The following is a 23,287-nucleotide window of genomic DNA, read 5'->3' as shown; positions in this document are numbered from 1 at the left end:
TGCACGCATGGGTGCATACAAGCCATGGGACATGTGTGGAGGTCAGAGGACAGGTTGTAGAAGGCAGTCCGTTCGTTCCTCCATGTCGCTTCCGAGGATTAAACGCACATCACCAGGGTTGGCAGCGAGCAAGCTTACCCAATGAGCCACCATGCTACAGGCTAATTTTTTTTTTTTTTAGGCTTGCTTTGTTGCCCAGCCTGCCTTGAGGACGGTTGGAATTACTGTATTAAGGTGTCAGTGGTAAATGCACTGTGATGATGTAAAGAGCACCTTATCCATAGGACATGCACATAAAGGTCTGAGGGTGAGGATGTATGTCACTAATCTCAGAGGACACTGTGGCAGAAGCAGGGACGGAGCTCACCAAAGGGTGACTCCAGGTTAAGGACAGACGGGGTTCTCTGTGCTGTCCTGACACTCAGCGTCCCGGGGAAGCTTCCACACCAGTGCTGCTGGTGCAGGTACCGGCACCAGCACTGACAGGTGCTAGACAGCCAGGCTTTTCAAAGAAGCCTCCAGCCGCCTGTCAATCTGCCAGCGTTCCCGGGAGCTGACACATGGAGGGACTGTGTCACCTCCTAACTGCAGGTTTCTCCTGAGTCTACATGTTCAGGGAGGTGCCTTGATTCTGACCTGACACACACCATGGGAGGGAGACCCCTAGACTGCTGTAGCACAGGGAATGTATACTGTCTGCCAGTGGCTGCGACTGATCTTCATCCACACAAACCAGGTCTTCTGCTTCCAGGCCCTGTCATCAAAAACTCCCGAGGCCCAGCAGAGTTCACCCCAGAATGTCCTCCGCCCCACCCCCAGACAAGATCCTGGTCCCAGTTTCAGATCCTAAAGGTGACTCTGGTTCACCATTGGAAGGAATGACAGACAGATCCTTGGGCAGTGGTCAGCCCAGCGGTAGTCAGGATTGTGAGTTCCAGGGTAGTGAGCACAGCTGTCCTGAGCAAGAGAAGGACCAGAAAGCAGCTTCTTCGTGGTAGGAGATGGGTCGGATCAGATGATATGCTAAGTTTCTCTTCTGCACACAGCACTCACTCATCACAACAAAAGTCCACCAACAAATACAGCAACACAAACCGTACCAAGCCACTGTGCACCAGCACTCTGGCCCCTCCCCGTCCTTCCACCTACCTGGAACACGAGGACGCCCATGTGAGAAACTGCCAGATTAATCTTGGTCCCTTCTCTATCAGAAGCCGTGTGAAATCTGATGCCATACATTTCCAACTTTCTTGCAATCTCCAGCACCTGGAAATCCGATTCTGCAGGTGTCTGGCCCCTATAATGAAGGACATTTTAACATATCAAACACTTGTCTTCTATAGGTCAGGAAAACAGTCAGATAAAGTCAGCTAACAAATCAACGTGGAAGTTTTTATTTTTAGGGGCATGTGGCTCACTTCTATGCATTTACCAACTACAAAACGAGCACACCATATAGGAGGCCAAGGAAATAGGTTCCTTCTACGATAGTCTTCTATATTCTTACTCTAATCTACTTGTAAAAGGTAGAATGTTTCATCTGCATTCACTAAATGATTAGCTGTACAATTTACTTGAAGTTATATGCCAACAATACTAGCTACTAAACAGTGAGCTGGAGGATATGTCCTAAATGATACTGGTATCTTTCTTATCATCGCAAAACAACTGAATTTACTGAGTGGTGGTGGTGGTGGCGGCGGCGGCGGCGGTGGCAGCGCACGCCTTTAATGCCAGCACTTGGAAGGCAGAGGCAGGCACATCTCTGTAAGTCTGAGGCCAGCCTGATCTACAGAGAAAGCTCCAAGACATCTAGGGTTACACAGAGAAACCCTACCTTGGGAAAAACAACAACAACAAAAAATAATTGATCTATCCACATAAAGGTCTCCTAACATGCTATACAGTCCACAGCTCAGGTTACATCACTAGAAAACAGAAGTGAATCTGGCCAACATCCTATTTAGCATCCTCAGGAAATCAGTGCTCACATGAAGTCACATCTGGAGCAAAGGAAGGCTCCCCTGCTCTGTGCCTGAATGTGGGACTTTCCCCTTACTTTGTTAGACCCACACGGGCTGCTGCATGTTCTCAGACCAGAGAACAACCAATGTTACTTCAGTTCAAATTCTGCAGAAGCCTAACAAAAGCCCCTGGTTAAACATCCTTTAGCTCTAACTGCATCACCCCCACTCCTGACCAACTTACGTGTGCCTCTGATGGAAGTCTAGTATCTTTTCCAGAGATTGCTCCTGGTTGGGCAAGTACTCATTGGCTTTGAGGTGTTCTCGATCCAAGGCTTCATCATAATCCCCTATCTCCGCTGAGATGAGACAATGAAAGCAAATATTTTATATTTTACCTTTCCAAATATTTCCAGCATATTTCCAAATATGTTGTTCAAAGATAAACATAGAAAGGTATAGGGATTTTCCCCTCTAACTCCTGAAGACCAAAAATTCTGATGATAGTTTATAGTGAACCCTGAGTATAATGACAATTTTTATTTTATGTTTTAAAAGATTTTAAAAAGTTTGTGTGCATGAGTGTTTTTTTTTTTTGTGTGTGTGTGTGTATGAGTGTTTTGCCTGCATAGAAATGTAGTATGTACATGTACCATGTGCATGCAGAGCTTGAGGAAGCCAGAAGAAAGCATGTACTCCTGGAGCGGGAGCTGCTGATGGTTATGAGCCACCACGTGGGTGCTGAGAACAGAACCTGAGGCCTCTGCAAGGGCAGCAAGGGGTCTTAACCTTTGAGTCTCTCTCTCGCCCTAGCTTACTGTTTGTTTGTTTGCCGAGTCAGGGGTTCTCTGGGTAGCCCTGGCTGTCCTGGAACTCGGAAGACCAGGCTGGCTTGAAGTCAGAGATCTGCCTTTGCCACCCAAGTGCTGGGATTAAACGTGTGGGCCACCATTGCCCAGCTTCTATTTTTAAAAATCAGTTTATACATATATTGTCTCATGAATACTATAACCACGACAATTATTTTGCTTTAGAAAAATGCAGGCTAAATCATTTTTTTTCCTTCAGGGCTTTTCAAATTTTCAAAAATCTCCTAAATTTAATAATTTTAAAAAATATTTATTTATTTTTATTTTATGTATGTGTTTTGCCTGAAGACAGTAAGTGTACCATAACATAGCCTCACCTTAGTCTAGAAACAATGTGGGTCCTTCCCTTCCTATGACTTCATAACTCCTATAAAATATGCACCCGTGTCTCGGAATCTCTTGCTACACTCCTCATGGTCTATTTCTGAAGTAAGTTAGTTTTTGTACCCTTCTCCATCACCTTGTGTTCCACATAAGACTCTAGAGGAATGTGTTCTCTTCCCTTCAGTGTTAATGTTTAGACAGCGGGGACTCACCCTCAGGAGGCCCCTTCTGGGTGTGCTGAGGATCTGATTTACAGCCTGACTCTGGACTGAATAAGTACTGCTGTTAAATTGGATAAAGGTAGATGGGGCACGGAGACAGAGGTCAGTCTGGGGTACACAAGTTAAGGCCAGCCCAAGCTGTTTAAAAATATAAACAACAGTAACAAAACATCGGAGTGCTGGTTCAGTGGTGGAATGTCTGCGTAGCGGGTGTGAGGCTCGCTGTTCTTTTCCAGCACCGGGAAGGAGAAAGAGAGAGGAAAGCAAAGGGGAGTCAACTCCGAAGAAGGAATGTAACTGCAGGTTTGGGCTTTGAGCCTATGTGCAGAGCTATTTGTCAAGGGGTGGTACATTACAGCAGTTAGCTTTCATCTTATCAAGAATACATCTAAATAGAAATGCCCATTTAAAAACAAACCAAAACCAGACTTGTCAATTACACACGAGTACCAGCCAAGCAAGGGCCCCTCCCGCCGGCCTGTCCCGGCCCCTCCCACTGGCCTGTCCCGGCCCCTCCCACCGCCCTGTCGCGGCCCCTCCCACTGGCCTGTCCCGGCCCCTCCCACCGCCCTGTCCCGGCCCCTCCTACCGCCCTGTCCCGGCCCCTCCCACCGCCCTGTCCCGGCCCCTCCCACCGCCCTGTCCCGGCCCCTCCCACGGCGGCGGCGGCGGCGTGGACACTAACACTGCAGAAGGTGGGATACGAGCAGGGCTGCAGTGGCGGCAGCGCACGTCAAGCGTTCTTCCAGGAGGTCTCTCTTGAGTTGCAAGGCAAACAGGTACCTAGACAGGTGTTCAAGCAAGAGAAGGTCAACTCCAAAGTCCTCCGAACATAACACAGACACGCCTCTCTAAGAGAGCACACAGCTCTGGGGAGCAGCACCGAACGAAATGCAGTGCCCCCCAAGCACAGGCCGAGTCACAAAAGCCCTTTCACACAGCAAGCAGACACCAAAGGTCAGAAGACAAGTCTGCTCAGCAGGCTGTCGCACGTCAGAGCACACCCAAAGTGCTCAGCACACAGAGGAACCTCTGTCCAAGAGCAGGACAGAGAAAGTGGCCTTTTCAGGCATACCACTAATCCACACAATCACACTCTCTGAGGGAATACCTTCAACAAGGAAGTTCATAAATTCCTATGACAAAACTGCAATCACAGTTTTGGACGGAAGAACAGAAATACACAGTTAAGACAGCTTCAAATGTGCTGTGATGCTTTAAAGCAGACTGATAATACTCAGTCTCAGTGAGAATCTAAGACACAGGTACTTTAAAGCACCACTGGTGAAAAGGGAAATAAAGAAGGTAATTGGAAAGCATTTTTGAGGCCAATCATGGTGGCACACACTTTTAATCCCAGCACTTCAGAGGCAGAGATAGGTATATCTCTGTGAGTTCAAGGTCAGTCTAGTCTACATAGTAAGTTCCAGGAAAGCCAGAGCTACATAATAGTCAGACCCTGTCTCAAAATAAATAAGTAAGTAGGTAGGTAGGTAAAAAAAGAAAAGAAAATATTTATATCTTAATTTAATCCTTAATAAGTATGACTAAGTAGTTCTTTCTAAGTATTGTTCTGGGAGTTACAAAACTTGGTGAATAACCCGAACTCCCTGTTTTCACAGAAATTTACACTTTGGTACAAACTATTAAAATTTTACTAGATTTGGGAATGGAGACATGGCTCAGCAATTAAGAGCACATTTTGCTCTTCTGGAAGACCTGGGTTCAATTCCCAGCATCCACATGGTGGCTCACAATTGTTCTGTAACTCCAGTTCCAGAGAATTTCATGGTGGTCACCAGACACGCATATGGTACACAGAAACTTGTGCAGGCAAAGCACACACATGCAAAAAAAAATTACTACATTCTCTCTTTTTTGATAAACGAAATGGAATGCTTCTGAACCGCATATTGTTCTCACGTAGATGGCATGCTAATCTCTGTATCCTTTCAATTTTAGCATACACGCGGCTGAAAGGAGCACCTGTACTCCTAGAATTTAAGATGTGTGCTCTCGAACCAGACGGTTCCATGCTAACAGATTTTCCACAGCAGCATTCCCAGAGTTCACAAATGCATGCCAACAATGATATTTCTTTGTGATATTTTAACAGAAAAACTGGGATTAAGCCCCAAATGCACTAAGCTGCTAATGACTACATTAGGTGCCAGTCTACACACAGTGTGAAAAGGCTATGGATCACTAAAAATGGGGGGAAAGTTTCAATGTACAGTTCACATGTACCATTTGATAGTGCTTTGTAACATCATTTCCTTGAGGCTCTAAGCTGTGTTCACTGAAAGAACTCTTAGGAAGATCTCTGCCCAGTGTTAGAGCTTACCTGGGGGGTAGGGAGTGGGCAAGGACAAAGAACTTTGGTTTTTTATTTTACATAACTTTATTTGAAATTTTCTTTTTTGCCACAGATATACTTTTTAATAAATTAAAGGGGGAAAAGGCCTTCTGAATGAAAATAAGGGGGCATAACTGACTTCCCGGGCTGGGGTGTTGGTAGAGTGCTCACCAAATGCATGAAGCCCCGGCTCCATGCCCAGCAACACTGAAACAGGCTGTGGTGGCCAACGCCTAGCCCCTAAACTCAGGAAGTGGAAACGGGGTCACCCTCAGCTGCTCAGTGAGTTAAAGGTCAGCCTTAGTCATAAGAACCTTTTCAACAACAACAAAACAAACAAACAAAAACCAGATTGCCCCAAACCAACCTGAACCTAACACTCAGACACAGGATTCTAAATTAGAGACTATTTTAATCCGGGAGAATATGATTTAGAAATGATTCCCTTTCAAAATGGTCCCACATGGTGCTTCTCAGAGTTCAGTAAGTTACCAAGGTGTGTTTTATGTTCACCTACAGTAGCACTGCTTTGCTAGCTACAATTCAGTCTCCTCATCAACCTAAGAGTAAGAGGCTGAGCTGATGCTGCTCTCCTTTCTCTGCACCTGACAGTCCATGAGTTCCTGCAGGGTCCATGATCTACAGAGCCTTTAGGAGGGGTTCACTGTAACTCATATGATCCTGGCCCAGTCAGGACTTACTCATTTTGGGGACACTATGATAGTGTCCTATTCTCTTTCATCTGCATCTGACCCAGGGTTTTGAGTCTATTTTATTTTGGCTTTTCAATATATGGTTTTTCTGTGTATCCCTGGCTGTCCTGTAATTTGCTCTGTAGACCAGGGCACTGGCCTCAAACTCAGGGATCTGCCTGACTCTGCTGGAATTAAAAGTGTGTGTCACCATGCCCGGCTTGAACCTAATTTAAAGTTGTAACTTTATTTTTCATTATAAAATCAATATACATAAGCATAAAAAGCACAGAGAAGATTTCCTAATCTTTCCCACCTCGAGTACTACTGTTACATTTTCTGCCAGCAACTTCTGTAAAAAGAGCAACTTACAATTAGAGGAGCAATGGAAACTTCCTCATGCCCCTACGTGACTCCTTCTATGCCGCTATTCAGGAGGACTATTGCATGGTCTACACCTCTCACTTAAGTAGGTTTTTGTTGATAAATATTTATTTGATCAGAATTTTGGCAAATTTTAATTTGACAAATTTAATTTAATTCGTAACCATAAATCTAAGCCACGCAGAAAATACTGGTTTGAGATTGTTCTAGCACTCCATTCAATTTTTATTTTCAAGTTTAAAGCATAGCTCCTTCTTCTAAGTTCTACTTCATATTTGTGTCTGTGTAAGAACCAGCAGCTAAGATCTTCTTTAACTACATTCACTGGCATTTATTTGTCTCCTAGCTCATTTATTTTTTAGCTTAAAAATATTTATTTGGGAATACTAATGTGCCACACACATGCATGTGGAAGTGAGAGCATGACTTTTGGATGTTGTTTCTCTCTGTCCACCATGAGGTTCTGGGACTGAGTTCAGGTCAGCAGGCTGGCAGCAAGCACCTTTACCCACAGAGACATCCACCCTGTTCTCATTCATTTTGTTTGTTTGTAATTGTGTGTGTGTGTGTGTGTGTGTGTTTTAAAGCACTAAAGATAACTTCAGAGGTACCAAAATGTGTCGATGCTGCATTAAGGAATGAAAACAACACTTCGTTTTGTTTTATCTGACCAAGAACAAGCCCAAATTTGAATTCTCCGCCATTCTCCTTGCATACTCCATCTGTCACACTGGTGGTTACTGGGCAGTCTGTCGTCTGTCGGATATATTTGTGCCTGCCTGAATGCTGTCTAATGTCTGACAGTCCCTTAGGTCTGTCTGTCCCTTAACAAAGAACTTGGCTCTGAATTTATTGAACTACACAATAAACAGCATGGCAAAGGGACGAGGGATCCTTTACAGAAATCTTTAACAGAGTTCTACAGGGGAATCATTTTACTGACCCCAACTCACTCAGACAAACAGTATCCATATGCTTTTCCAATATTTATGGTGAATATTTATTTTATAAGGTTGTTTCTGACCTATTGGCTGCTTTCAGCAGATAGTTACCACAATACACACACACACACACACACACACACACACACACACACACACACACACACACACAATCTGGATGAGGGGCATGGAAGAGGACATAATTTAAGATTGAAGCCATTCATTAGCTTAGGCTGTAAAGGCTGATTGCATAGGCAATCCAAGGCGAGGCTGGTTGGTATGATCAGGTTAAACACAGAAGGAAAAAGACATATGAAGTGGGCTTTTTGTCCGTTTCACACAGGCTGGAGTCATCTGGGCAGAGGGAACCTCAACTGAGAAAATGCCTCCGCCAGAACGGTCTGTGAGCAAGTCTGTGGTGCATTTTCTTGATTAGTGATTAAATAGGTGAGACCATCCCAAAGGGGGAGGGGCTGCAAAACAGGTTGAGCAAGGCATGGAAAGCAAGCCAGTAACCAGCATTCCTCCTCCGCTTCAGTTCCTGCCATGAGTTCCTACCCTGACTTCCCTCAGTGATACAGAGTGACCTGAGAGTTTTAAGATGAAATAAACTTTTTCCTCCCCAAGAAAAAGATTTTGCTTTGGGTCATGGTATTTTTCCACAGCAGTGAAAATCCTAACTAAAACAAAGATAAAGCTTATGTGATTTCAAGGTGTATCATTAACTTGGCTGTGAGGTTCAGCAAAAATTCAGTCTCTCTGGATGCAAGGGATATTTTCATAAAATTATAGCACTGAAATAGCATATCATAATATTTTTCACAATAAATAAATAAGATGTAGTAAAAATACAGTTCGGCTACACTCAGTAACAACTAAGTAGAAAGACGGCCTCATTCGCTCCTAAGCACTCAGGCAGGTGGATGACAAACGCCCCTGATCGGCGGGAGCTCGTTACCTTGTGTACTCTTCCTGCAGCTGCCCAGGGTCTGGTGGGAAAAATTTTACTGCCAGACGAAGCACTGCGTTCTTTGGCCCTATAAAAATAAATAAATAAAATGTCACAGATAAGGTTAATCTCCATAGTTATTTTTTTCTATAATAAAATATCAAAAACATTTCCTATGCACTCACTTATGAGTCCTTAATTACCAGTCACATATATTGAGAAATTTTAATAGTTTGTTTTAAGCAGAGACTACTTGGGGAACATTCTAAAGTAGGTGGGAAATTACACATTAAAACTTTAAAATTAATGCCAGGCATGGTAGTGTACACCTTTAATACCAGCATTTGGAAGGCTGTGGATCTTTGTGAGTTCAAGACAAGCCTGGTCTACAAATTGAGTTGTAGGCCATCTGGGGTTCCACCGTTACAACCTACCTCAAAAAGAAACAAAAAAAAAAGCTAGAGAGGATACAGGTGAGTTGGGAAAGTATGTGTCTACCATTCCCAAGACCACATAAAAACCAGGTGTGCTGTGTATCCTATAATCCCAGCACTGGAGAGAGAGAGGCAGAAAGACCAGGGGTTCAAGGCCATCCTTAGATACATAGCAATTTTGAGGCCAGCTTGGACTACATGAGATCCTTCTCAAAAACTAAAATTTAATTATGGCCAGCTGTAGTGGCTTACAGCCGTAACCCTAGCACCAGGGAGGCTGAGGCAACAGGATTACTGTGCATTTGAAGCAATCCCCGGTTACATGATAAGTCTGAGGTTAGCCTGGGCTACAGAGTAAGACCCTGGCTCTAAAAACAGTATTAACAATGAATTTAAACAATAACAATATGGGCCAGAAATGGTGGTGCACCCCAGCACTTAGGAAGCTGAAGCAGGAGGGTCATGGGTTCAGGACTAGTCTGAGCTACAAAGGGACCTTGTCTTAAAAATGAGAAGATACACAGAACAAAATACACTCCTGATTATATTTTAGGATAAAATTACATTAAGATGCTTATACCATTAATATTGTGGTGATAAAAACATGTTTTTAAATTCTTATGTACATTAGAGAGAAAAAACATCACCGGCATTAACTAACTGAACTAGAACAATCTGACTTTGCAAAAGGCACCAGACACAGCAGATCTGATGTCTGCGGCACTGAAATTTAACACCAGAGCTGTATAGTTTTTAGGGAAAGAGGAGGAAGTTGGCTAAAATGCTATGGCAACACAAACAGTCTTTTTTTCTCTGCACAAGTTACTTCTATGTATCCTTTTCTCCTTAATGTAGTTACTAAAAAGGTGTAGTCAATGCTGCCCATGACAGCACATGCTTGTAATCCCCTCACTGGGGAGGCTAATGTGCAGGATCATGGTGCAAGGGCAGTCCGGAATATGTGGAAAGAGCCTGTTCCCCTCCCCACATCCAAAACCCAAACCAAGAAAATATAAAAAAATCCCCGAACTAAAGTTTGTTTTAAGTGTTCGCTTGCATATATGTATGTGCCCAACATGCCTGCCTGGTCCTTGGAGGCCAGAAAATGGCGTCAGGTCTCCTGCATTGGAGTTACAGGGGATTATAAGTCTCCATGTGGGCGCAGGTCCTGCAAGGGCAGCAAGTGCTCTTAACCACTGAACCATTTCTCTAGTCCTCCAGAAGTTTCTTAAAAGAGGCCTTGCAATGTCTCCTCATGACTTAGAAAGAAACTTCTTTTCTCCCCCTAACATACTGACCCACAATTAAGATACCAAGCAATAAGTCCTATGACTTTCAAATTTAAGGCAAGTTACCTATGATGATTTGAGTTAAATCTAGTGTCCTTATGCCTATTTACTGTAGTTTAAAGCCAACAGCAAAGTGACTTCAAGTCTATCCACTGTGACTACTCTTACCACTACCCAGAGCCGTGACAATGCCCGTGAACACATCGAGAATGCACCGTTCCAGAACAAGGTACTTACTTCGTACTTGCCTAACGACGGGCTTCATGGGCTCAAGCCAGATCTAAACAGGGTTTTAAACAGAAGAGAGTGAACCTAGTCAATAATTTCCTCATTTAGTAAGTATACTACAGAACACAAACAATTAATTAGAAGATTTTATGACTGGATATTTCATGTTGTTCTCTTACGCAATAATCACATCTTAATAAGCTGTACAGGAAGCTCAGCAATGCCTGCTTCAAGGAGCTGGAGCACCACTAATGTGCTAAAACTCCATAACACTAATCTGGGTAACTCTCAGCTCTCAAACAGAACCAGTTGTGAGCAAGCCACAAACTGATGCTGCCATATGCAAGGTGTCCGCTGTGCACTGGAGCAGAAAACCCAGGAGAACCACCCCGCTGCAGGGCCGAGACACAACAGAGCACAGCAACGACACACTTTCTGATCTAAAGGGCTGATGAGTTTTTTGTTTTTAAAATAGTCACATCTATAAAAAATAATATGCCACACTTTTACAGTTTGTTTAATAAGTAAAATGATGCAAAGTTAGTCACTTTGCTCAAAATCAACTTGCAACACAATTCAGATCTAGCAGGATGCATCGGTGGTTGTCATGGCAACTCAGAAGGTTTTCTTGGCACAGGTGCTCGTGGGTGGAGTTTAAGGAGGATATGCATCTAGGCTTAAAGGCAGGCATATTCCTCACAGGTGAAATCAAGTACTTTACTATCATAGCTTTGCTAAGAATGTGTGTCACTTATCAAACATCTTGTTTACATTGTTATAGTATGACCTAAAAGGCTTTTTGTACACCGTGGACACCATGGTTATTCTACAACACAGTCAGATCCAGTTTCCAAAAGCAAATCAAAAGCACATACCCAGTAGGACTGGATGTTCTTAAACTCCAGACCAAAGTAGTCACATTCAATCAGGTTCAAATGCTTCCACACTTGTGTCAGTAAGACCTGTCCATCACACTTAGGCTGCAAGGAGACAGGTGAGAAAAAGCTCACTGACTGTATGGAGAACAAGAAAGGTTTGTGAAAACTGGCATAAAGTCACATGTTCCACATAGCGTTTTCTTGAATTTCTTGCTTCATTTTGCCTTTCTGTGTATAAGATTCACAAACTATCACATAGAAATAAATAGATTTTGGGCTTAGAAACCGATAGCAAAATAAACATACAAACAAAAATTCTATCTTACATTCTTAGTGTGGTTTAGTCATTTCTTTCTGATTCTAGACTACAGCAACCATTTCTAGGTTCAGTTAACATTTTATCAAATAATTTATCAATATAATTTACCAATAAAAAGTAGCATTCCAAAGTCTATTTATGTAGCATTCCAATGAGTAATTTACTATTTGACAATATTCACATGCTATGTAGCCCTGACTGTGTTGGAACTCACTTTGTAGACTTGGCTGGCCTTGAACTCAGAGACTCACCTGCCTCTCTGCCTCCCCTGTGCTGGGATTAAAGGCATACACCACCACTGCCTGGTTGAAAAACTTTTGAATAGAGATGCTAAACAAATAATCTAGAATCATACTAATTGATATAATTTATCTTCTACCACACATAAGCTGAGGAAGAAAAACAAACAGAGCTTAGCGGTTAATAAATTAGTCCCAGGATAAATTAAACCAGTGACATTTCATTTATCTTAGAGGATCAGGAGAAAGGTCTGTAAGGCAATTCCACTTTGTGATGAGACTGTAAATAAAAAAAGTTTTTTTGAGGCGAAGAGATGTTTCCATGGTGCTGCAGGTGGATGTCAGAGGGCAACTTTGTGGAGCTGAATTTCTCCTTTCACCTCTACATGGCTTCTGTGGTTCCTGGGGACTGAACTTAGGTTGTCAGACTCAAGGCTACCTTGCTGACCCTATTTAAGAAATCGGGGTGTGGGAGCATGATGCTGCACACCTGTGATCCCAGCACTCAGGAGACGGTGGCAGGCTGGCTTCTCTGAGTCGGAGGGCCAGTCTGGCTTACATAGTGAGTTCCAAGCAAGCCAGGGTTACCCAGTAAGACTGTTATCTCAAAAACAAACAACAACAACAACAACAAAAAACCCCAACAAAACAACAACAAAAATCTTTAATATTATAAATTCATATGTGCAACCATTGGGGAGGAAATTTGAAAATAATTTTCAAGGTTTAATATGTATTTATCTGTCCCAACAAGGCCACCTCTGGAGCTTTTCCATATAGACCGTCTCATAAACTGCACAAAGCTAATTACACAGGGAAACACTCAGTAGAGGATTGGCCAAATGAGTAACTGTAGCAAGCTCATGGCTGTAATCTTAGTACCTGGGGAGGCTGAGCCAGGAGAACTGCTATTGAGTCTGAGGCTAGCCCGACACACAGGATGAGTTCCCAGGTAAGCTGGGCTCAAAACCAAACATGCAAACAAACAAAGAAACCCATAAAACCCAAATAAGTAAAAGATGATGAAAAGAGCACACCGAACTCTTTTTTGTTTGTGTTTTGTTTTTTTGAGACAGGGTTTCTCTGTGTAGCTTTGCACCTTTCCTGGAACTCGCTCTGTAGACCAGGCTGGCCTTGAACTCACAGAGATCCACCTGCCTCTGCCTCCTGAGTGCTGGGATTAAAGGCGTGCTCCACTGCCGCCCAGCTCAAGAAATTTTTTATTCATTTTACATACCAATCACAGATGATATAATTATTTTTTAAATATTTATTTATTATCCTTACTTTGTTTACTTGATGCTTGCTGCATGAGTGTGTGGTGCCTGCAGAGGTCAGAGGAGGGCACCAAATCCCCTGGAACTGGAGTTAAGGGTGGTTGTAAGCAGCCATGGGGGAGCTGTGAACGGAGCCTGGGCCCTCTGCAAGAGCAGTCTCCAACTTGAGACAATTCTTATCACCAGTGGCGCAGGTGGTAAGAAAGCAAGACATTGAGCACAGCAGGCAGGTACTCTATCACTAGCCAAATCCCTAGCCTGATGTAATTGTAGGGATTTTTCATGGATAGGGTGGGGCAGGGTCTCACTACATAACTTACATGGCTAGCCTGGATCTCATTAAGTAGACCAGGCTGGCCTTGAGCTTGCAGTGGTCTTTTTGCTGCTGCCACTCAGTGCTAGGAAGACAGATGTGGGACAGCGGGCCACCAAATGTGAGTTTGTTTTTGAGAACAGTTTTCACTGAATGTGCATGAGTTTTGGGCCTATACATATATATGTGCACCACAGGTGTGCCTGGAGCCTCTGGAGGGCAGAAGAGGGCATCAGATCCCGTGTAACTGGGGTTGCAGGTGACTATGTGACGTTGGAAACCAAACCAATGTCCTCAGCAAGAGTTCTTAACTGCTGAGCCATCTGTCTAGCCCCCAATTCTTTTTTAGACAAGATCACATGTAGCACAGGCTAGCCTTGTGCTCATTATGTAGACAAGGCTGGCTGGCCTTGAGATCCTGATCCTCTTGTTTCTACATCTACAGTGCTAGAACTAAGGGCATAAGCTATCATGCTCAGCATCAGAAGTTATTCTTTTTGTTTTGTCTTTCCAGGAGACAGTTTCTCTCTGTGTAGCCCTGGCTGTCCTGGAACTCACTCTGTAGCCCAGGCTGGCCTCGAACTCACAGAGATCTGCCTGCCTCTGCCTCCCAAGTGCTAGGATTAAAGGCGTGCACCACCACCACCCAGCTCCAGAAGTTATTCTTTATCATCTTAAGATTGACTTCCAAAATTCCATGCTGTTGTTTTAACACTTATAGTAAAAGAGAAAAAAGAAGTGTGGTGGTGGTGGTGGTGGTGGTGGTGGTGGTGGTGGTGGTGGTGGTGGTGGTGGTGGTGGTGCACGCCTTTAGTTCCAGTACTCAGATCTCTGAGTTTGACGCCAGCTTGGTCTACAAAGTGAGTTCCAGGACAGCCAGGCTGTTACACAGAGAAACTCTGTCTTGAAAAAACCAAATCAAACTAAACCAAACCAGAGATGGGGCAGGGATGAGGGTGGGGAGTGGGGGAGAGGTAAAAACCTAGAGGGAAAAAAGCAAACTATCCTAAATTGCAAAATTATATTATTTTAAATATCCAAGGATAGCAACTGAAAACTATTATAAAAGAAGTCAAATCCAGTCATGTGACCAGGGGAAAACTATTACACAAAAGTCAATAGCCTTTACTTACACAATTGACTATAATTTGAGGACAGATTAGAAGAAACAATTACATTTTCAACAAAAAAAAAGTGAGCTATCTTGGAACAGTCTCACTGAGTCTCTAATACTGTTCATGTCTGCAGCTTCTTGATGGATTTTCTATTATCTCAGTAAGGTACCAAAGTCTCCAACAACTGTCCTGTTCTCAGCTTCCTCCCTTCATATGCCATTGTTTTGCTTTAGGGGTAGGTGCTCTGATGCTGGGTACATGTATATTTCATTACACTTTCAGGCTGAATTGACCCATCCATCATTATATAGTGACTTTCTTGTTTGTACAGACAGTTTACTTTGTCTGGTTAAGTACAGCCTCTTTTCTTCTAGTTAACATTTTCATGGCATACCATTTCAGCCTATAAGCATCTCTGAATCGAAATGGCATGTTGTTTGTAGACAGCATATAAGTGGGACTTACAGACTGAACTCAATTCCTATAAAGATTCTAATGGCATTTTTTATATAAATAGAAAAATGTCTAAAATTTGTGTCTAACCACAAAAGGTCTCATATTACCCAAAACAATCTTGAAAATAAAAACAAAGTTGGGCACATCATACTTCCTGATTTCAAATGACATTATAAAGCCACATCAATCAAAACAATATGGTACTGGAATTAGCTATACACAAAACCAATGAAGTATAGTGAGTTCAGAATAAACAGAAGCAATTAAGTCAACTAGTTTTTTTTTTTCAAGGAGACAGAATAGAAAACAATAAACTCTTTAATAAATGTGACTGGGAAAACTGAATAACCACATACTAAAGAAAGAAATTGGACCCTTACCTAATACCATATATAGATGTCAATTCAAAATAAAGACTTTAACATATCTGACTTAAAACCATAAGACTTCTAGAAGCAAGGCCCAGTATAGTATATCCAAAGCCCAGTACACACTTTTAAAACTGGCACATGAGGGGCAAAGACAAGATGATCACCACAGCTGGAGGATAACTCAGGGGATGGTACTTTCTAGCATGTACAAGTCCCTGGGTTTGATCCTTTGTGCCATGAAAAGAAAAGGAAAGGAAGATGAGAAGGAGGGAGGAGATGGAGGAAGAGAGGAAGAAGAGGAGGAGAGGAAAAAGACAGAAGGAAGTGAGAGAGGGCTTAATGAGCTCAGAATTAGAGATACACAAATGAAAATTACACTTACCATCATCTCTCTCTGCAAAGTACACCGTGTTGGAGAATGTGGAGAACAGGCATGCTCATGGGATGCTGCTGGGAGCAAATACCAACTGGGGCCAGGGTGGTACTACCCAACAAATGCAAGCATCTGTACCATTATCTTAAAATTCCCACTTCTTAGAGGTTCTTTACAAGTGCAAAACCATGCATGAAAACAGTACTTGTTATAATAATACTGCTAATACTAACTTTAAACATAAATCGGTCAGTAAAGTCACTGTGTGAAGATGTGTTGTTGTGATTGGTTTAATAAAGAGCTGAATGACCAATAGTTAGGCAGGAGAAAATAGGCAGGACTTCCAGGCAGAGAGAGAATTTAGGACAAATCTAGGCACATGAGGGACATCAGCAAGACACTGAAGAAGTCGGACATATGGTACAGAGAAGAGGTAACCGAGCCATGTGGCAAAATGTAGATTAATAAAAACAGGTTAATTCAAGTTATAAAGCTAGTTGGGAAAAAGCCTAAGCAAAGGCCAAGCTTTCATGATTAATAGTAAGTCTCCATGTCTTTATTTGTGAGCTGGCTGCCCAAAGGAAAGTCCGACTACAGTATAGGACTGCTTGACATTTGAACATTCAGACCAGGAAATGCTGAGCACAGTAAAGAGAGAGAGAGAGAGAGAGAGAGAGAGAGAGAGAGAGAGAGAGAGAGAGAGAGAGAGAGAGAGAGAGAGAGGCTGCCATCTGCATACTGAAATGGAAGTCTCTCGAGAATACAATGTTAGAGGAAAAGGTAATGTGATTTACTATGCACTCAGACGTTCAAGGGTTTCCAAGATGGTCCCTTGGCACCCTTGTTTCTGGGCCTGTGCATGGTGAGGCAGGGCATCTGACAGAGAGCATGTGGTAGAACAAAGCGGCTCACAGGAGGCAGAGAAAATGAGAAAGGAAGGCAAAGGAACAAGACATACCCTTCAAAGACATGCCGCTGGTCACCCAACTTCCTACATCTCGGTTTCATTTCCAAATAATACAAACAGTTAGGAACTAATCAATGGATCAGTCCATTGAGAAAGAAGGCACTCTCATAATCAAATCACCTTTCTCTATTACCATCACCTGAGGACCAAGCCTTCAACAAGTGAGCCTTTTTTGGGAGAGACTCTGTATCTGAACAGAAACAGATGCTAAGGACAATGAGAAACACAATCAGGTAGAACCTCTCTCTAGTCCTTTGATTCATGGGTGTGCTGCCAGGCATCTCCAAACTGTACCAGCAGCTGTCCTTCCTGAGAGCCTCTGATCACAGGGTGTTCCCCAGACATCGTCTGGCCCCTGTGGTTAAAAGCAAGGGCAAGTTTTACTGTCTACTCATGAGACAGGCTTTGAGGCTAGATTCCTGGTTTCTATTGAGTGGTTATTTTAAGCTTTGGTTTTCTTCATTTGAAGATGAAATGCTATTCTTATCCTGGTGTTCGTTAGTTTTTTGTCAACGTGACAAGCTAGAGCCATTTGGGAAGGTCTGTGGGCAAGTCTTAGGGCATTTTCTTGACTAATCATTAATGACTGATGTGGGTGGGCTCATCCAAGTGTGCACAGTGCCAACCGTGGATAGGTGACAAGTTATATAAGAAAGCAGGCTGAGCAAGCCATGGGGAGCAAGCCAGTAAGTAGTGTCCCTCCATGGTCTTGCTTCAATTTCTGCTAGCAGGTTCCTACTTGAGGTCTGCCCTGACTTCCTTCAATAATGAACTGTGATATGGGCAAATAAGAGAAATAAACCCTCTCTTCCCCGTTAGTTTCAGTCATGGCAGTTTATCTCCATGACAGAAGCCCAACTAAGATGGCCTGAAAGGGTTTTGTGGACATTTAATGAAATAACAGAAAACAGGCTCTGCACCATGCTGGGGACAGGTATCCAAGCCAAAAACTGATATATACTAACTTAACACAGAAAACAGCATGGGGCACCACCAGAAAGCATCGACCAGCACACACACCAAGGATGCATACCCTTCCTAGGATGTTCACATAGGAAAAGTCCTCAAGTTCGTAACTATCTTTTCAGTGAGGGTCTGCTGAGAGGACAAGTCAACAGATGGGATTGAGATGATCCCTTGATTATATAATAGATGAACTTACTCAAAATGGCATCTAATAATTTCTTCCTCCTGCCTATATGTAGGCAGAATAGGTGCTGGAGATGTGGCTCAGTGGGAGAATGCTTGCCTACTATGTGCAAGGCCCTGGATTAGATCTGCAGCATTAGGGAAAAAAATATAAAACATGAAGAATTTTTATCTTTATCATAATGTATTTTGTTTTAATTTTTTAGAATTTTTTATTTTATGTGTTTGTTTTTTTTTATGCATGTATATGCAACATGTGTGTGCCTGGTACCCATGGAAGTCGAAAGAATGTCTTTGATCCCTTGAACTGGAGTGTGTCTTAGTTAGGGTTTCTATTGCTGTAAAGAGACACCATGACCATGGCAACTCTTATAAAGAAAACATTTCATTGAGGTGGCGGCTTACAGTTTCAGAGGGTCAGTCCGTTATCATCACGATGCAGTGATCAGGCAGATGTGGTGCTAGAGCTGAGAGTCCTACATCTTGCAGGCAACAGGAAGCTGACTGACTGTCACACTGAGGGAAGCCTGAGAAAAGGAGATCTCAAAACCCGCCCCCACAGTGACACACTTCCTCCAACAAGGCCACACCTCCCAAAAGTGCCACTCCCTTTCAAACCCCCACAGCATGACTGCTATCCACCATGTGGGTGCTGGGACCCAAACTCAGGTCCCCAGCAAGAGCAACCAAGTGTTTTTAACCACCAAACCATCTCTCTAGCCTGCCTTGATATATTTTAAAGATACAAAACTTTGAGAATATTTTTCAACATTACTTTCCAAATAAGTTTTTATAGGCTCAGGCTCCTTAATTTTTACAGGTTCCTCATGACCTGACCAATAGTTCACTAAATGTCATAATAAGCTCTGTGCCTAGTGTTATACACATCTGTCACGTGTCCATTCTGTGTGTGTACAACATGTGTGACTGCAGGTGCATGCATGCCATGGCTCACACATGCCATGGCTCACACATGCCATGGCGCACCTGCAGAAGTGAGAGAGAAACTTTATAGGAGTCAGTCCTTGCCTCGCACCTTGCCTGAGGCAGGCCTCTCCTGCTGTCTGCTGCCATGATTCACAGTCAGGCTAGTTGCTCAGGAGCTTCCAGTGGATTCTCCTGTCTCTGTCTAACACCTCGCTGTAGGAGTTCGAGGATTGCACAGTGTTAGAACCACTGTGAGGGCTTTGACACGGGCTCTGGAGACCTGAACTTGGGTTGTTTTGCTTGCATGGCAAGTGCTTTTACATCTACAGAGCCATTTCTCCAGCCCCCATATTTTTACCATCGTAAATATTCTGTATTAAAAGTTTACTTTCTGTACCTAAACATGAAGAAATTCATGTTCAGCTGGACAGTAATAGCTACCCCCAAAGCAGTAATGAGGTGAAACAAGATGCTCCATGACATAGAGTGAAGAGGCTGTTCATCTACGGACAGAAACACCGATGCCGTCCATAGACACTTGGATCGAAGAGAAACCTGCTGTCATACTGGCATCCCACTTGACAACACTGCCATCCAGATCAGAATACAACATGAGAACTACAGGGTAAAAAGCTAAACATTTTGTGCAGTGTTTCATCACTTCAGTTGGTCATGGTATTCAAGTAAGTCCCTTCTCCAAGCTTAGACATAAAGTATATTGTTCAAAGTCTACATCTACAAAAGTGCCATTAAAGATTCTGTCTAGATAGAAATGGGCACAAAAGCTCAGCTAACAAAGTACTTCTTTATCCTTTGTCTCAGATCTGTGGGAAAATTCTTCTGCAAACAGCTTGATTTTGTCCTCTAGCCTGTTTGCCTCATGCACCCATTTACAGTTCAAGCCAAGCTGCCCTGTGACAAAATCTGTATCTATACTATTAGCTTCATTACTTAATATTTGTTTCTTGTCTCATATTTGGTCATCCTCAAATTGCTCCCCGCCTTTTTTCTTTCTTTCTTTCTTTCTTTCTTTCTTTCTTTCTTTCTTTCTTTCTTTCTTTCTTTCTTTCTTTCTTTCTTTCTTTCTTTTTTTTTTTTTTCCAGAGCTGAGGACTGAACCCAGGGCCTTGCACTTGCTAGGCAAGCACTCCACCACTGAGCTAAATCCCCAACCCCCTTTTTTATATATAATTCATTTTATGTGCATTGGTGTGAAAGTGTCAGATCCCCTGGAACTGGAGTTACAGACAGTTGTGAACTGCCATGTGGGTGCTGGGAACTGAACCCGGGGCATCTGGAAGAACAGCCAGTGCTCTTAACCACTGAGCCATCTCTCCAGCCCCTCTTTTTTCTTTCTTTTTTTGGTTTTTCGAGACAGGGTTTCTCTGTGTAGTTTTGGTGCCTGTCCTGGATCTTGCTCTGTAGACCAGGCTGGCCTGGAACTCAGAATCCGCCTGCCTCTGCCTCCCGAGTGCTGGGTGTGTGCGCCACCGCTGCCTGGCGTCAAACTGCCTTTTATAATGTATTACATGGCACAATTAAAATAATCTCGAGAGCTTACAGGCAACTGTAGCTTTATTCATTCTAGATTCACTGAAAGCTTGTCAACATTGCGAACAGCCATCTTCAGCCTACCTTGCATCCTCATATATCCCTGGATGGTGTTAATGGGTGCTTCTGACTGTGACAGTGAGGGACCGATGCTGACTCCATGCAGTCTACACTCTTGAGACAAGAGACCAGCTGAAGACAGGGGTGGTGGTGCACACCTGTAATCTCAGCACTCAGGAGACTAGGACAGGAGGACTCAGAAGTTCCGGGCCAGCCTGGGTTAAATAGGGAGACTCAGTGTGACAAAACCAACCAACCAAGCAAACAATCGAAGTGGAAGGGGATCCAGAGACACAAATCACTCTCCATCAGGCACATGAGGAAACACAAGTTCACCTGTCGGCAGACCCACCAATATTCTTGATGTTAGACAACAGTTACCTTAAACTACTCAAGGAAACAGTGCAGCCTGAGATTCCAATGGAAACCTGTTAATATCAGTGAGACAATTATTTTATTGTCTCTCTACCCCAAATCCCTGTTCCTCAGCCATGCTTTGTGGGGTTGGAGCAGGGCACTGAGGAGAATATGTGGGAGAATTTCTCTCCTCTTTCAGACTTCAGGAGTTCTTGCCAGCCGTGTGCAGGATGGCCAGTGACTCCACTGTCCCAGGAACTTTACCAGCACTCCAGCTCATGCCAGCCAACCTGTTCCACTGGCATCACTGAACGCTGCCATTATCCAGGGGTCTGAACCTGAGCTTTGGGGAAGGAGGCCTTTGCAAGCTTGTCTTCCACTGAGTCTCCTTCCCTCCGCTCTGCACAGCTCCTCTTCCTGCAGTCTTCGGCACCGCCACCCCAGCCTTTCAGTTATGCTGCTGTAACTAGTTAATGACTCTTCCTGGTAAACATCCCAGGTTAAGGTCCTAGTGTGGTGTAGTGTCTGTCTCCCGACTAGATCATGAATAACTAAGTAGGCAGACGCTAGAGAATGCTCTTGCACTGGGCATCCTTAACATTTTTAGCCTGAAAAGTGGGCCCCATGTGTGAGGCAGAAAAAGCAAAGCCCTGTGGCATCCCTACAAGCTCTGAGTCAGACTGCTTGCACAACTTGTGACTTGTGAGTCCACGTGAAACTGGTACACGGAAACAGAACCTGCCCTTCAGTGTACTCTGTGACCTCACCGTGCTGGGACCCTGCTCATGTCCACCACTCGCTGCAGCATGGAGACCCAATTCAAACCACACAGACAAAGTAAGAGTGACCAAATATTCCTATCAAATTCCTAAACTATCAGTACCTTCCTAAAAAGCAGAAAATCAGCTCCAATGAAAAGAGTGTATGCGGCACAACAAAGAGGAAAATAAAATTCTTTAAATTTATTCTAAGACTCATTTATTTTTTTGTGTATGAGTATTTGCTTGCACACACATACACACACACACACACACACACACACACACACACACACACACACACAGGCAGAGAGAGGGAGTCTTGGAATAGCAAGAGTCTCTTAAACCCTCAAAACCTGCCCTCAGTGATGCACCCTCCAACAAATCCTCCCCAAACAGTTCGTGTTTAACTATATGAGCTTATGGGGGTCCATTCTCATTCAAATTTCCACAGTTGGTTTTAAGTATGTATGGAATATAATGAAAGGACATAGTCATAGTGGTGCTCAGACATGTAAGTGGTGAGGAGACAAAAATACACATGTGAAATAAAGTCAGTATTTTAATAAACGTTAAAGGGGGGGGGCTTCTTTCAGTAAAAGTAAGAAAACTAAATCCAAACCCAAGGACTGGCCTGCAGTCAGTCAAGGCCGGGGATAAAGACGCCTGCAGCACAGGCCAGAAGTCGGTCCAATTCCAGGAGAGTCCTTGAGTAACACATGCTGAAGGCAAAGTGCAAAACCCAGGGCTTGAAACCTGATGAGGCTAGGAGACCAAGGAAGCAAAGTCTAAACACAGCCAAGGACAGCTTGGTGATGCCGAGGGGACAGGGCAGGAAACAGCATATATAAGCCATACATACCCACACACCAGCCTCCAGACATAGGGCATGTTCCAAATTTCAACCAGGTATAATCAGTTTACTCCAAGGTAGGAACCTCCTTGAAACAGCCAACCTTGAACAAGCCCTTTGCTTTGAAGTATACACAGCAAGTATTCAGATACTCACACACAAACACGATATTCAGATAGTGACACAAAAATAACTGAAGCAATTGCCACTGTAAGATCAGAGCACAGGGTGTGACAGAAGAGATCTTGAAAGGGAAGGGGTCACAAGAGAAAGTTACTTGGATGAGAATTCTTGTATTTTGGCACATTAGCTGTGCAACCTTGGATAAGAGTGGAAGCTAGGTTATTTATCTTTTGAAAACTGAGTTAAAGATGGCATAGCTCAGGTTGTTATAACGAATACATCACAGCCATATAACTTATCTAACATGTGCCTCTTGGTTCTGGAGGCTGAAAGTCTAAAGCCAAGGTTGCAGCAGACATACTGAATAATGAAAACTCCTTCCCGGTACAAAGACTGAAGTCTTCTAGCCCCACGTGAGGAAAGAGGAAGCAAGCTCTTTCATGTTCCCTCTTACACAGGTATGGAGTCCATTAGTGTAGGCTCACTTTGGGGCTTTAGAAGGCTCCTCAGAAGTGTGGATGGCTGTTCACTTTAGCAGCCACCTGTGGGT

At 43.4% G+C, this 23,287-nt stretch overlaps 1 protein-coding gene across 2 annotated transcripts in view; it reads right to left on the bottom strand.

Moving 5' to 3' along the window:
* The window catches only part of Farp2 (FERM, ARH/RhoGEF and pleckstrin domain protein 2), a 97,790-nt gene that overhangs the window by 47,242 nt on the left and 27,261 nt on the right, over positions 1–23,287 (bottom strand). For both annotated transcript variants that reach the window (XM_076549675.1, XM_076549676.1), the window contains exons 3-8: positions 11,527–11,631; positions 10,661–10,703; positions 8,710–8,788; positions 4,064–4,161; positions 2,209–2,323; positions 1,150–1,297 (exon numbers count right to left, since the gene is read on the bottom strand). In XM_076549675.1, the coding sequence (XP_076405790.1) occupies positions 1,150–1,297; positions 2,209–2,323; positions 4,064–4,161; positions 8,710–8,788; positions 10,661–10,703; positions 11,527–11,631 (588 nt within the window). The remainder of the gene's footprint in view (positions 1–1,149; positions 1,298–2,208; positions 2,324–4,063; positions 4,162–8,709; positions 8,789–10,660; positions 10,704–11,526; positions 11,632–23,287) is intronic.

This window comes from Peromyscus maniculatus, chromosome 13, assembly GCF_049852395.1.
Source record: "Peromyscus maniculatus bairdii isolate BWxNUB_F1_BW_parent chromosome 13, HU_Pman_BW_mat_3.1, whole genome shotgun sequence".
NCBI classification, from domain to species: domain Eukaryota; kingdom Metazoa; phylum Chordata; class Mammalia; order Rodentia; family Cricetidae; genus Peromyscus; species Peromyscus maniculatus.
This window is presented reverse-complemented; position numbering and strand designations above follow the sequence as displayed.